Source organism: Zea mays, chromosome 3 (assembly GCF_902167145.1).
Source record: "Zea mays cultivar B73 chromosome 3, Zm-B73-REFERENCE-NAM-5.0, whole genome shotgun sequence".
Taxonomy (NCBI): domain Eukaryota; kingdom Viridiplantae; phylum Streptophyta; class Magnoliopsida; order Poales; family Poaceae; genus Zea; species Zea mays.
Window position 1 is genome coordinate 152,221,890 of NC_050098.1, and position 15,231 is coordinate 152,237,120.

At 53.8% G+C, this 15,231-nt stretch overlaps 2 protein-coding genes across 3 annotated transcripts; both read left to right on the forward strand.

Moving 5' to 3' along the window:
• The first annotated feature begins 10,503 nt into the window (after positions 1-10,503).
• On the forward strand, positions 10,504-11,329 carry LOC100275328 (uncharacterized). Of its 2 annotated transcripts, none has more exons than NM_001328143.1 (3): positions 10,504-10,642; positions 10,734-10,836; positions 10,972-11,329. In NM_001328143.1, the coding sequence occupies exons 1-3, from the start codon at positions 10,585-10,587 to the stop codon at positions 11,018-11,020; spliced, it is 210 nt and encodes a 69-aa protein (NP_001315072.1). In that variant the 5' UTR covers positions 10,504-10,584; the 3' UTR covers positions 11,021-11,329. The 2 variants fall into 2 exon arrangements, with proteins under 2 accessions (NP_001315072.1, NP_001333618.1); NM_001346689.1 differs by having other exon boundaries at positions 10,517-10,642; positions 10,972-11,328.
• Positions 11,330-11,787: 458 nt separating this feature from the next.
• LOC100191487 (U-box domain-containing protein 44) lies at positions 11,788-14,770 on the forward strand. Its single transcript, NM_001136919.1, has 3 exons — positions 11,788-12,188; positions 12,359-12,659; positions 13,078-14,770. The coding sequence occupies exons 1-3, from the start codon at positions 11,925-11,927 to the stop codon at positions 14,532-14,534; spliced, it is 2,022 nt and encodes a 673-aa protein (NP_001130391.1). The 5' UTR covers positions 11,788-11,924; the 3' UTR covers positions 14,535-14,770.
• The last annotated feature ends 461 nt before the right edge of the window (positions 14,771-15,231 follow it).

Below are 15,231 nucleotides of genomic sequence, written 5' to 3' on the forward strand. Positions count from 1 at the left end.
CTTGCTCACCAGGTCACGGCAGGTGGTGCCGGCGAGGAACGCGCCGATGACATCCGAGTCGGTGATGTTGGGCAGCTCGGTGCGCTGCTTCGAGAATCGCCGGATGTAGTCCCGGAGAGACTCTCCCGGCTGTTGCCGGTAGCTCCGGAGGTCCCAGGAATTCCCGGGGCGCACGTACGTGCCCTGGAAATTGCCGGCGAAGGCTTGGACCAAGTCGTCCTAGTTGGAGATCTGCCCCGGAGGCAGGTGTTCCAACCAGGCGCGAGCAGTGTCGGAGAGGAACAGGGGGAGGTTACGGATGATGAGGTTGTCGTCGTCCGTTCCTCCCAGTTGGCAGGCCAGGCGGTAGTCCGCGAGCCACAGTTCCGGCCTCGTTTCCCCCGAGTACTTCGTGATAGTAGTCGGGGGCCGGAACCGGGTCGGGAACGGCGCCCGTCGGATGGCCCGACTGAAGGCCTGCGGACCGGGTGGTTCGGGCGAGGGACTCCGATCCTCCCCGCTGTCGTAGCGTCCCCCACGCCTGGGGTGGTAGCCTCGGCGCACCCTTTCGTCAAGGTGGGCCCGACGGTCGCGTCGATGGTGCTCGTTGCCGAGGTGGCCCGGGGCCGCAGGCGCGGTGTTGCGCGTGCGCCCGGTGTAGACCGAGGCTTCCCGCATGAATCGGGAAGTCGCGGCATGAGGTTCCGAGGGATATCCCTGCCTTCGGGAGGCAGTGCTCTCGGCCCGTCGGGCCGCAGCGCCTTCCAGGAGATTCTTGAGCTCTCCCTGGATTCGCCGACCCTTGGTGGTTGATGGTTCCGGCATCGCGCGGAGGAGCATTGCTGCGGCTGCCAGGTTCTGACCAACCCCGCTGGATGCGGGCGGCGGCCTGACCCTGACATCGTTGGCGACGCGGTGCTGGAGACCCTGGGGCAGGTGACGGGTTTCTTCGGCCGGGGGCTGGCCCGCCCATACCTGCCCGACGTCCCGGCGGATCGTCTCAAGCGCTCCTGTTCCCTCGTCGAGCCTGGCCTGCGCCCCGCGGACTTGCTCGAGCTGTGGGTCGTGACCCCCCGCCGGAACGGGGACCACAGCTAGCTCCCGCGGGATGTCGTCGCGAGGCACTGGCCTAGGAAAATCACCGTCCTCCGGCATGCCAAGATGGTTGCCTTCGGAGGGATCCCCCAGCTCAACGTGGAAACATTCGCGGCTTGGGCCGCAGCCCTCGTCGTCAAGGCTGCGGCTTCCGTCGGAACAGTCGGAGAGGCAGTAGTCACATGCGGTCATGAAGTCCCGCATGGCACTGGGGTTGCCAAGTCCAGAGAAATCCCAACAGATGCTGGGATCGTCATCTTCCTCGGACCCGGAGGGCCCGTAGGTCGAGACGTCCGTCAATCGGTCCCAAGGCGACCGCATACGAAACCCTAGTGGGGTTGCACTCGCCTCAATGAGAGCGCCCGCCAAGGCGAGGTCGCTTGGCGGGTTGAGGCCGAGTCGAAAAGACGTAGGATGGGAATTAGTCGGTACCTTTTGGTCGACGAGGAGCGACATAGTCACATCGGGGACTGGTTGCACCGTCATCTCAGGTACGAGGGCGACGTCCTGCAAGCTCTCCGCGAGTGCGCCGGCGTCGTCCACTTGCTCGGAGTTGGCGTGTCGCGGGGGGAAGGCGCTTGCCTTCGTCTCGAACGCGAGGTCGACGCCCGGCGTGCCTTCCGTCGGGGCACTGGGGACGTCGATTCGCTCGACAGCCGACGAAGCGCGGCCTCCCGCTTGGCCTTGGTTGCCCCGCCTCCTCCTCCGTTGGCGGGGGAGAGGACGGGGCGAGCTCGAATGTTGTCCTTCCACCGCGCGGGGAAGATGTCGCCGATTCCGCCGCCGGCGAGCGGGTTGTCGGCCGCCGTTGTCGTTGTCGCGCGGCGGTGGAAGGAGTATCATGTCGTAGCTGTCGTCGAAGGACATGAACTCAAGACTCCCGAAACAGAGCACCGTCCCGGGCCGGAGAGGTTGCTGGAGACTGCCCATCTGGAGCTTGACGGGAAGCTGTTCGTCAGCACGCAGCGGGCCCCTACCTGGCGCGCCAACTGTCGGCGTTTCGAGACCGGGGGTCCCCGAGCCGACGAGTGAGTGTGCTGCGTGCCCCAGCCCAGATGGGTCGAGCGCGTGGGCGAGCGCGAAGGGGGGAGAGGCGAGGTGGCCGGAGACGGGTGTGAGAGAGGTGGAGATCCCGCGGCCTTCGTGTTCGTCCCGCGCCCAGGTCGGGTGCGCTTGCAGTAGGGGGGTTACAAGCGTCCACGCGGGTGAGGGAAGCGAGCGGCCCCAAGAGAGCGCCTGTCTCGTCCTCGTCCCCGCGCGGCCAACCTTCTCTAAGAAGGCCCTGGTCCTTCCTTTTATAGTCGTAAGGAGGGGATCCAGGTGTACAATGGGGGGTGTAGCAGAGTGCTACGTGTCTAGCGGAGAGAGAGCTAGCGCCCTAGGTACATGCCAATGTGGCAGTCGGAGAGGTCTTGGCACCTTGCTGGCGTGATGTCGTGGCCGTCGGAGGAGCAACGGAGCCTGGCGGAGGGACAGCTGTAGGAGCGGTCGAGTCCTTGCTGACGTCGCCTTGCTTCCGTAAGAGAGCTGAGAGCCGCCGTCGTCACAGAGCTTGTGGGGCGCCATCATTGTCCATCTGTCGGAGCTAGCCAGATGGGACGCCGGTCTTGTTCTCCGTGACCCGAGTCGACTCGGGGTAGGATGATGATGGCGCTTCCTGTTGACGTGGCGGGCCCGTGCCCTAGGTCGGGCGACGTGGGGGTTCCTCCGAAGCCGAGGTCGAGTCTGTCTTCCGTGGCCGAGGTCGAGCCCGAGCCCCCGGGTCGGGCGAGGCGGAGATCGTTCGGCCGAGGCCAGGGCGGAGTCCGAGCCCTGGGGTCGGGCGAGGCGGAGTTTCGTCGTCTTCTGGGGTGAGCCCGAGTCCGAGCCCTGGGTCGGGCGGAGCGGAGTTCGTCGTCTTCCGGGTCTTAGCCCGAGTCCGAGCCCTGGGGTCAGGCGGAGCGGAGTTCGCCGTCTTCCGGGTCTTAGCCCGAGTCCGAGCCCTGGGGTCGGGCGGAGCGGAGTTCGCCGTCTTCCGGGTCTTAGCCCGAGTCCGAGCCCTGGGGTCGGGCGGAGCGGAGTTCGCCGTCTTCCGGGTCTTAGCCCGAGTCCGAGCCCTGGGGTCGGGCGGAGCGGAGTTCGCCGTCTTCCGGGTCTTAGCCCGAGTCCGAGCCCTGGGGTCGGGCGGAGCGGAGTTCGCCGTCTTCTGGGTCTTAGCCCGAGTCCGAGCTCTGGGGTCGGGCGGAGCGGAGTTCGCCGTCTTCCGGGTCTTAGCCCGAGTCCGAGCCCTGGGGTCGGGCGAGGCGGAGTTTCCCATGGTGCCTTTGGCAAGGCCTGACTGCCTGTCAGACTCACTCTGTCGAGTGGCACTGCAGTCGGAGTGGCGCAGGCGGCGCTGCCCTTCTGTCAGACCGGTCAGTGGAGCGGCGGAGTGACGGCGGTCACTTCGGCTCTGCCGGGGGGCGCGCGTCAGGATAGAGGTGCCAGGCCGCCTTTGCGTTAAATGCTCCTGCAACTCGGTCAGTCGGTGCGGCGATTTAGTCAGGGTTGCTTCTAAGCGAAGCCAAGGCCTCGGGCGAGCCGGAGGTGTGTCCGCCGTTAAAAGGGGGGCCTCGGGCGAGACGGAAGTCTCTCGAGGTCGGCTGCCCTTGGCCGAGGCTAGGCTCGGGTGAAGCGTGATCGAGTCACTCGTGTGGACTGATCCCTGACTTAATCGTACCCATCAGGCCTTTGCAGCTTTATGCTGATGGGGGTTACCAGCTGAGAATTAGGCGTCTTGAGGGTACCCCTAATTATGGTCCCCGACACTACCCTTCATTACTAGAATGTAGCACTTGCTCCCAAATACACGAAAGTAAGATACATTGGGTTTGTTACCGGTTAGTAGCTCATACGACGTCTTCTTGAGGAGGCGATGAAGGTAGACCCTGTTGATGGCGTGGCAAGCCGTGTTCACGGCTTCCGTCCAAAAGCACTCAGGGGTCTTGAACTCTCCTAGCATCGTCCTTGCCATATCAATGAGCGTCCTGTTCTTCCTCTCTACCACACCGTTTTGCTGTGGTGTGTAGGGAGCGGAGAACTCGTGCTTGATCCCTTCCTCCTCAAGGAACTCCTCCACTTGAAGATTCTTGAACTCGGACCCGTTGTCGCTCCTTATCTTCTTCACCTTGAGCTCAAACTCATTTTGAGCTCTCCTGAGGAAGCGCTTGAGGGTCCCTTGGGTTTCAGACTTATCCTGCAAAAAGAACACCCAGGTGAAGCGGGAAAAGTCATCAACAATAACTAAACCATACTTACTTCCTCCTATGCTTAGATAGGCGACGGGTCCGAAGAGGTCCATATGTAGCAGCTCCAGGGGTCTTGAGGTGGTCATCACATTCTTGCTGTGATGTGCTCCTCCCACTTGTTTACCTGCTTGACAAGCTGCACAAGGTCTATCTTTTTCGAATTGCACGTTAGTCAAACCTATCACGTGTTCTCCCTTTAGAAGCTTGTGAAGGTTCTTCATCCCCACATGTGCTAAGCGGCGATGCCATAGCCAGCCCATGCTAGTCTTAGCTATTAAGCATGCATCTAGACCGGCCTCTTCTTTTGCAAAATCAACTAAATAAAGTTTGCCGTCTAATACACCCTTAAAAGCTAGTGAACCATCACTTCTTCTAAAGACAGACACATCTACATTTGTAAATAGACAGTTATATCCCATATTGCATAATTGACTAACCGATAGCAAATTATATCCAAGAGACTCTACTAAAAACACATTAGAGATAGAGTGCTCATTAGAAATTGCAATTTTACCTAACCCTTTTACCTTGCCTTGATTCCCATCACCGAATATGATTGAATCTTGGGAATCCTTATTCTTGACGTAGGAGGTGAACATCTTCTTCTCCCCCGTCATATGGTTTGTGCATCCGCTGTCGATAATCCAGCTTGAACCCCCGGATGCATAAACCTGCAAGGCAAATTTAGGCTTGGGACTTAGGTACCCAACTCTTGTTGGGTCCTACAAGGTTAGTCACAATTGTCTTAGGGACCCAAATGCAAGTTTTATCTCCCTTGCATTTTGCCCCTAATTTCCTAGCAATCACCTTTCTATCCTTTCTACAAATTGCAAAGGAAGCACTCAAAGCATGATATATTGTAGAAGGTTCATTAACTTTCCTAGGAACACTAACAACATTTCTCCTAGGCATATTGTGAACAACATTTCTCCTACCAACATTTCTATCATGCACATAGAAAGAACTAGAAGCAAACATGTCATGAGAATCATCATAAGCATTGTAACTCCTATAAGCATTTCTAGTTTGTCTCTTATCATGGTACATAAAAGCATGGTTCTTTTTAGCACTACTTGCCATAGGGGCCTTCCCTTTCTCCTTGGCGGAGATGGGAGCCTTATGGCTTGTTAAGTTCTTGGCTTCCCTCTTGAAGCCAAGTCCATCCTTAATTGAGGGGTGTCTACCAATCGTGTAGGCATCCCTTGCAAATTTTAGTTTCTCAAAATCACTTTTGCTAGTCTCAAGTTGGGCATTAAGACTAGCTACCTCTTCATTTAATTTAGAAATGCAAGCTAGGTGTTCACTATAAGCATCAATGTTAATATCTTTACATCTAGTGCACGTTACAACATTTTCTACACAAGAGGTAGATTTACTAGCAATCTCTAACTTAGCATTCAAATCATCATTAATGCTCCTTAATTTAGAAATTGTCTCATGGCAAGAAGATAATTCACAAGAAAGCATTTCATTTCTTTTAACTTCTAGAGCATGAGATCTTTGTGCTTCTACAAATTTATCATGTTCTTCATACAACAAATCCTCTTGCTTTTCTAAAAGCATATTCTTATCATTCAAGGCATCAATCAATTCATTGATTTTGTCTACCTTGGTTCTATCTAGGCCCTTAAACAAACATGAATAATCTACTTCATCCTCATCACTAGATTCGTCCTCACTTGAAGAAGCATAGGTAGAGCTTCGAGTACATACCTTCTTCTCCCTTGCCATAAGGCATGTGTGACGCTCGTTTGGGAAGAGGGCTGATTTGTTGAAGGCGGTGGCGGCGAGTCCCTCGTTGTCAGAGTCGGAAGAGGAGCAATCCGAATCCCATTCCTTTCCAAGATGTGCCTCGCCCTTGGTCTTCTTGTAATTCTTCTTCTTTTCCCTCTTGTTTCCCTGTTCCTGGTCACTATTATTATCGGGGCAGTTAGCGATAAAATGACCAATCTTACCGCACTTGAAGCATGAGCGCTTCCCCTTTGTCTTGGTCTTGCTTGGCTGCCCCTTGTGACCCTTTAGCACCGTCTTGAAGCGTTTGATGATGAGAGCCATCTCTTCATCATTAAGTCCGGCCGCCTCAATTTGTGCCACCTTGCTAGGTAGCGCCTCCTTGCTTCTTGTTGCTTCGAGAGCAAGAGGTTGCGGCTCGTTGATCGGTCCATTCAAGGCGTCGTCCACGTACCTCGCTTCCTTAATCATCATTCGCCCGCTGACGAATTTTCCTATGACTTCTTCGGGCGACATTTTGGTGTACCTGGGATTCTCACGAATATTATTCACCAAATGAGGATCAAGAATGGTAAAGGACCTTAGTAATAGTCGGACGACGTCATGGTCCGTCCATCGCGTGCTTCCATAGCTCCTTATTTTGTTGATAAGAGTCTTGAGCCGGTTGTATGTTTGGGTTGGCTCCTCGCCCCTTATCATCGCAAATCTTCCAAGCTCGCCCTCCACCAACTCCATTTTAGTAAGCATGGTGATGTCGTTCCCCTCATGAGAGATCTTGAGGGTGTCCCATATCTGCTTGGCATTGTCCAAGCCGCTCACTTTATTGTACTCTTCCCTGCACAAGGATGCTAATAGAACAGTAGTAGCTTGTGCATTTCTATGGATTTGTTCATTTATATGCATAGGGCTATCCGAGCTATCAAATTTCATTCCATTCTCTACAATCTCCCATATGCTTGGATGGAGAGAGAATAAATGACTACGCATTTTGTGACTCCAAAATCCGTAGTCCTCCCCATCGAAGTGTGGAGGTTTGCCAAGAGGAATGGAAAGCAAATGCGAATTCGAACTATGTGGAATACGAGAATAATCAAATGAAAAGTTTGAATTGACCGTCTTCCTATGGTCGTTGTCGTCGTTCTTTTGGGAAGAAGTAGACTCATCACTGTCGTCGTAGTAGACGATCTCCTTGATGCGTCTTGTCTTCTTCTTCTTCCCATCTTTGCGTCTGTGGCCCGAGCCCGAGTCGTTGGACTTGTCATCCCTTGGCTCGTTGACGAAGGACTCCTTCTCCATGTCGTTGATCACGATTCCCTTCCCTTTAGGATCCATCTCTTCGGGCGGTTAGTCCCTTTGTGAAGAGAACGGCTCTGATACCAATTGAGAGCACCTAGAGGGGGGGGGGGTGAATAGGTGATCCTGTGAAACTTGAAAACTTAAGCCACAAAAACTTGGTTAATCGTTAGTACAATAATTGCCAAGTGGCTAGAGAGGAGTCAAAACACAATAACCACAAGAAATCAATCACAGAGATGGCACGGTGGTTATCCCGTGGTTCGGCCAAGTACAAAACTTGCCTACTCCACGTTGTGGCGTCCCAACGGACGAGAGTTGCACTCAACTCCTCTCAAGTGATCCAATGATCAACTTGAATACCACGGTGTTCTTCTTTACTTTAATCTTTTCCCGTTTGCAAGGAATCTCCACAACTTGGAGTCTCTCGCCCTTACAATTGAATTTCACAAAGAAGCACGGAGTAAGGGAGGGAAGCAACACACACAAATCCACAGCGAAATGCGCACACACACGGCCAAGAATCGAGCTCAAAAGACTATCTCAAAGTTCTCACTAGAACGGAGCTCGAATCACTGGGAATGACAAACGAATGCGCAAAGACTGAGTGTGGATGATCAAGAATGCTCTTAGGTTGCTTAGATATCTCCTCCATGCGCCTAGGGGTCCCTTTTATAGCCCCAAGGCAGCTAGGAGCCGTTGAGAGCAAATCTGGAAGGCCAATCTTGTCTTCTGTCGTCGGGTGCACCGGACAGTCCGGTGCACACCGGACAGTCCGGTGCACACCGGACACTGTCCGGTGCCCGATCTCCTTCCTAAAATGGCGCAGCCGACCGTTGCAGATCTGGGAGCCGTTGGCGCACCGGACATGTCCGGTGCACACCGGACAGTCCGGTGCCCCCTTCTGACCGTTGGCCTGGCCACGTGTCGCGCGCAGATTCCGCTGCCGACCGTTGGCTCGGCCGACCGTTGGCTCACCGGACAGTCCGGTGAATTTTAGCCGTACGCCGTCGGCGAATTCCCGAGAGCGGCCACTTCACGCCGAGTCAGCCTGGCGCACCGGACACTGTCCGGTGCACCACCGGACAGTCCGGTGTGCCAGACTGAGCTGAGTCTTGGCTGTACACAGCCAAGCCCTTTTCATCTCTTTTCTTTTCTTCTTCTTTCTGTTTCTAACACTTAGACAAGTATATTAGTACACAAAACCAATGTACTAAGGCTTAGAAACATACCTTTACTCTTGATTTGCACTTTGTCCATCCATGAGCATAAATTCACATTTAAGCACTTGTGTTGGCACCCAATCACCAAAATACTTAGAAATGGCCCAAGGGCACATTTCCCTTTCACATGACAAAAGCGGATGTCACGAAGCTCAAGTGTCTTATCAAGCGTGCCCATGTCGGGATTCGAGCAGGGGTATTTACAGGGTAACCATGGGGAGCAAACCTAAATACAATTGTTCCCATGGTTACCTACTATATTCCTGAAATATGTTGTGGAATAGGATAATTATAGTACAGTACTAACTCGACCTGACTACATCGAGATATCTACCTGTCTGAGAATCTAGACTATGGGTCTGATCTAGGCCCGTCATGTGGTCCTTCTTCATCTTGTGGGCTCTGTCCCTCGTTTGTGGTCTCAGGGACTCCGACATGGAGTTCGAGGTACGTGTGCCTTTGGCCCACGCTCGCCTTAGCCATAGTCGGCCTCGAGGTCCGAGGTCTTCGCAGGTTCCCATCGGCTTGACTTGCACGAAGGGGAGTCGACGCCGACACGGTCATGGTGATCCTCTATACGGCCTTTGTCCTTGAGGCGATGAGCACTCGTTGCAGTCAGACTTTGCTCCATTGGTGTTGCGTATGAGGGGTTGCGAGGGATCTTCTGCATCGTGGCCCACACTAGTTGTATGGGAGACCCAATGTCTCTGGTTACGTTTGGGTCCTGCATTCACAGATAGGGTTAACTTGATTCCGTGCGAGGTCACATGATGGTTGGTTCGAGGTCTAGTTTGGCCTTCGCCCCAACAATCGGTATTTCCCGGTCATGGGAGGACCCCAAAAAAGTTGGCTCAAACAGAATAGATGTGAGCAAGGTGGACTATCTCGTCTCGCATAAGGACTAGTTTGTCATTACTTTTTACCTAAACATTCAGAAGTACAACCACTCGAGATTGTATGTGCGGTCGATCAGTCCAAACCTGCATGGGCTAGCCCGAGGGTTACAAGTGGTTGGGGAGCACTAGGAGGAAAAGGAAGGAGAATGTTACCGTCCTGAACATTGGGAGAGAATATGGTCTTGTTCCTCTCAGTGTAACCACCAAGGTGATACCGTGCAGGGGATGATAGTGTTTCAGTAATCGGGTCTCACGATAGTGAGATTGAAGAAACCAAACTAATGGGTAAAGTGTACAGCTCTACGCGGAGTTATATATCTATTCGAATTACGCTAACTCATCTAACGGACGGAGGGCAAGTTCTCTTCACACTCGTGTATACGAACGTGCAGAACATTATTTCACACGGTAGAATGCTCTGTTTACAGAGTGGGGTTTAAAATGAGGAGTAAGGTAAGCGATGAGATGGAAAGGCTGCTGGAGATAACCTTGTTGCTGTGGTTGGGTGATCCATCACAATCAGCAACCAGAAATCACAATTGTCGTACGACGAGAGAAAGCTCTCCGGAAAGGCAACAGTAGGGAGAAGTTTGGATGAGAGTAGAACCAGCTGAAGAAGAAACCAAGCATGACGCGGTGTGAACAGGCAAAGGTGCATCTCACCCTTTCCTTCCCGCTACGGAGAGAACCGGATTCCTCGTGACATGAATATGGTCATATCCACGTCGGTCAGGATTCGATGAACAAAGGGCGCACGCAGTTTATTTCATCCGGCCGTCGATGTCTGACCGCGTGTCTGCACACATGCTGGAAAGGGAGAAGCGAAACGCGCTTCGCCGACCACGGCTCTGCATTGGCCGGGCGGCCTTATCTGGACTGGACCTATAGACACCTGGGCGCGCGAATTGCAGCTTGCAGGCAAGGCAGCCCCGTCCCGTCCCGGTGTGGCTATAAGCCTATACGTACCCGTACGTCAGAGCTACTGCTATATATATAGAATCCAGACCATTGGTGTTGCTCACGCTTCCACTACAACAGCATCATCGATCGCCGAGCGTGCGTGCTCTAGCTCTAGCAATAGCAGCGAGGAGACGGTCGAGGATGGATCAGAACAACAGCAACAGGCAGCAGCAGCAGGCGCCGCCGCCACCACCCGCGGGTCAGATCGATCGATCGATCGTCATCTCCGAATAAATCCGTGTGGATGGACGGATCGACGGACACATATTGCTGACATGGCTTGCTTGCAGGCTACCCGACGGCAGGCGCGGAGCAGCAGGGAGGCAGCGGCAGGAAGCAGGGACGCCGGGGGAAGACGACCTCGCGCGGGGAGAAGGGCTTCATCGAAGGATGGTAAACTACCAATCACAAACTTAATGATCCTTCAGTCGTCCGTCGGTCCACCCGTTTCTCTGTCCTCTTCTGCTACAAAAAAATAACCTCAGGAATTAAGAACTGCTACTGTGTGGCGTGTTTTTGGTTTTTCAGCATCGCGGCGCTCTGCTGCTGCTGGATCTGCGAGATGTGCTGCGACTAGGCAGCCCCCCCTTCCCTCCGCCGCCAGGCTTTGAGCCTTTGACAGGAACGGAGAGATCTGCTCCACCCATAGCTGCAGTTGTGGCTGCACGTACTTGTTGAGCTGTTGTGTTGTGTCCATCTCGGTACTTTTTGATTTGTTATTAGTAGTAGCTGTGATGACGATGCATGGGCTGCTCTGTCTTCTGCAGCTCTAGCATTACACTCACTACTACGTGTGCGTGTTGTACCGTTTTGTATTGAGTGGTGACTTGAAGGTGGCGCTGGTGATTTGTACTACCTTCTATATATGCATACTCCTTGGTACGCAAAATAACAAAAGTGACGAAAGCTAGCGCAGAGAAATGCAAATGGGCTTGGGCCGTATCGGCATACTGGGCCGTGAGTTTCTAATAACGCATTTGGGCTTCTCCGCCTGGGGCCTCCGCAGTCCGCACAGGGACGCCGTACATCGGCCGTGGGACTCTTGCCTGACTCTTGGATTGGATTGGGCGGCACGCGGTAACTCTGTCGTCTTGTGTTGGAAGCCTTTTGCCCGTCACGACTCTCGGCGGCCGGCCGAGTCAGCACGGACGGACCAACAACCGACCGAGGACTACGGAACGGGTCAAAGCCAAGCCTACCACAGAAGAGAGTCAGAGACGCGTTGCAGCGAATGGCACATCGCCCAATCCGCCGTATCTTACTCGCGATCGCGACCTGCTACCGTCACATGAATCCTACCTGGACTAATAAAACTGATATACACGTCTTGCTCCGCCGCGCCCATGGACGACGACTTGACCGCTTCGCCGTGCCCACCGCCCGCTTACTCCACTCTCCACACTCCCTCGCTTCCTCCGCTCGGTTCCATCCCTTCCCACCCCACAAAAGCCCCCACCGCCGTCGCCGCACCGGGCCACGCGATGGCGATGGCGAGGGCGGCGGTGGACGTGGAGGACCTGCTGGTGCGCGTCAAGACCGGCGCGGAGGCGGACCTCGCCGCCGCGGCGCGGGAGGTGGCCGCGCTGGCAGCGAACGGCAGGCTCGGAGAGGACGACGACGAGGATGGCCTCCTCGTCGCGGCGCTGCTCGCGCGCCTCGCAGCCGCCGCCGCCACCGCCGACGCCAGGGTCAGCGTCATGGCCGCGCTCAGGCGCCTCGCGGGCTGCGTCGCCGGCGAGAGCAAGGTGACTTCACTGATACACGCCCGCCAGGCTCCAGTCCACGCCCTTCCTTTTCCTTCTTATTATCCCTGCTAATAGTAAATACACGCTTGCGCGCGCTCCGTGTTCGACGCTATGCTCGTACGCCACTGCTCCGTGACCTCTATTCTGACGATCGGTGCATTGCTCCACAGGAGAGGCTGGCCAGCACCGAGGCGCTGTCCAGCATCGTCCGCTCCCTGTCCAGGGACGCGGACGAGAGGAGGGAGGCCATCGCGGTGCTGCTGGACCTGTCGGACATCCCGCAGGTCCGCCAGAGGATCGGCAGGATCAAAGGCTGTGTCGTCATGCTGGTCACCTTGAGGAACGCGCACGAGCCAGGCACCGGGGATGACGCCGATAAGTTGCTCGCCATTCTGTCGTCCAACCCGCAGAACGTGCTGTTGATGGCGGAGGCTGGTTACTTCCGCCCGTTGATACAGTACCTCAAACAAGGTAATTATCATCTGCCATACTATGTCTCAAAATGAAAGAAAAATAAATGTTTTCTCCGAATCTCGAAGCCCTTTTTTAACAACACAAGTATCTGCAATGAGCCATTACAATTTTACCCAATGTTATTAAAAAGTTCAGAAACTTCAACTCTTATAAGAACAACAGCCTCTCGGAGAAAATGGAAGAGAAATTGCAAGTAAAACGATGCGAGAGGAGTAAGAATTTTGGTTCCATCACTTCTGCACACCACTTCACCTATTTCTTATCCGTCAGGCTACAATATTCTGGGAAAGAATAATTCACTAGATTAACTCCAGCCTATAAAAAAATTGGGAATTCAATGTAGAATGCAATTTTCTCCACTCTATCTAACCATACCATCACCTAATAAGCTTCCGCCCTCCTGTTTCGTTTGCAGGTTCAGACATGAACAAGGTCCTCATGGCAACGGCCATCTCGAAAATGTTCCTATCTGAACATATGAAATCTTCCCTCGGCGAGGATGGAGCTATTGAACCGCTCGTGGACATGTTTAAACATGGAAACCTTGAAGCCAAGCACTCGGCCTTAGGCGCCTTGTGTAATCTCTCTAGCTCTCTACAGAATGCAGAACTCCTGATAAATTCTGGCATAACAGGACCGCTGCTCCAGCTCCTTTTCTCCGTGACGTCAGCACTCATGGCCCTCAGAGAGCCGGCCTCGGCTATACTCGCAGCTATAGCACAATCTGAGCGTATTCTACTTCATAAGGATGTAGCGCCTCAGATGCTCTCGCTTCTTAATTTATCGAGTCCGGTGATTCAACTTCATCTCCTGAGGGCCTTGAACAGCATTTCCGGGCACGCGAATGCTAAAAGAGCCAGGAGTAAAATCAGGCAAAATGGAGGAGTGCAGCTGCTTCTACCTTTCCTGACAGAAAAGAATGTGGGTATCAAAATCGCCGCGTTGCACTTAATGTTCCATTTGTCGAAAGACTCTTCTCAAGAATTGGCTGAGCAGTTCAGGGAGACCCATCTGGATATTTTTGTGAAGATCATCTCTTCCCCTACTTCTCGAGACGAGAAGGCTGCAGCTGTCGGTATCCTGAGCAACCTCCCAGCGACAGACAAGAAGGCAACTGAGATTCTGATGCGGGCAAACTTGCTCCCTATTCTGATCACCTTGTTTGAGGCAAACATGGCCGCTGCCGTGACACCTCAAAGAATGTGGTTGCTTGAGGGCATCGCTGGTGTGTTTATCCGGTTCACAGTCACCTGGGACAGGAAGCTGCAGAGTTCAGCAGTTGGACACGGGGTGGTTCCTTGCCTTGTGAAGTTGCTTTCAGAAGGATCGGTGGACGCCAAGTCTAAAGCGGCAACATCCTTGGCCCAACTGTCACAGAGCACGATGGCGCTGCGCAAGTCAAAAACGCCAAGGTGGCTCTGCGTTCCTCCATCGGCCGAATCCTACTGTACAGTCCACAGCTGCCAGTGCACAGTCAAAAGCACCTTCTGCTTAGTAAAAGCCGGCGCCGTCCATCCTCTGGTCCAGACACTGGAAGGCGAAGAGCGCGGAGCTGATGGAGCGGCGCTGGAAGCGTTGGGCACCCTTATGGAGGACGAGGTCTGGGAGAACGGGAGCAGGGTGATAGAAAGGGCGTCAGGCATCCATGCTCTGCTGAGGATCGCCGAAGCCGGAGAGCCGAGCTCCCAGGACAAGGCGATATGGATGCTGGAGAGGATGTTCCGGCTCGAAGCCCACAGGGAGCGGTACGGCGAGATCGCGCAGGCTCTGCTCATCGATCTCGCCCAGAAAGGAGACCCTGCCCTGAAACCGATGATCGGCAAGATACTGGCTCACCTTGAGCTGCTGCAAACACAATCTAGCTACTTTTAAGCGTGCTGGCGGGCGTCGCTGCAGATACCAGATCGCCAGATTTGTGGGCCGTGAAGTGTGCATACCTGTAGCTTTAGGAGCCATAGCAAACTGTGCTGATATTTGGCGTTGGTAAGTTCAAATCTGAACTGACCATGCCCAACTATTAAAGGGCACATGGATCGTTATTTTTCTTGTAAGTAGATACAGCGAGTTTTGCTCCAAAGAGGAAGAAGATGCAGACTGTAATGAAGTGTAAAGTGATGATAGTGGTTATAGATAAGATGGAGTACTGTGTATACAAACAAATTGCCATCTCCACAGCAAACTCGTTCAACAGATTCGCCTGTGATGTGAAAGCGTTTATGACTCGTCGTGATGCCATGTGATTCAACTTGATATGCTGATGTTTTTTTACGTGCACAACTAGGGCTGGAAACGAGCAGATGCGAACAAAATGTTGACTTGTCTCTTATGGTTTAGATTGATGATAAATGATTGACAATGGATAGCGTCGCGGGGTCGAGTCATAGACTGACCGAGGCATGAGATTATGTATGTAACCATGTATATCGACTTGTAATGTGCAGGTGTGGAACATAAGGACGGTGGTCGACGACTGAAGTGAAGGTCATGCGAGCTCGACGGTGATGGACGACTGTTGGGTCTTTACTGACGGATCGGAGCAGCCAGATGACCATCCATGATGGCTGACACC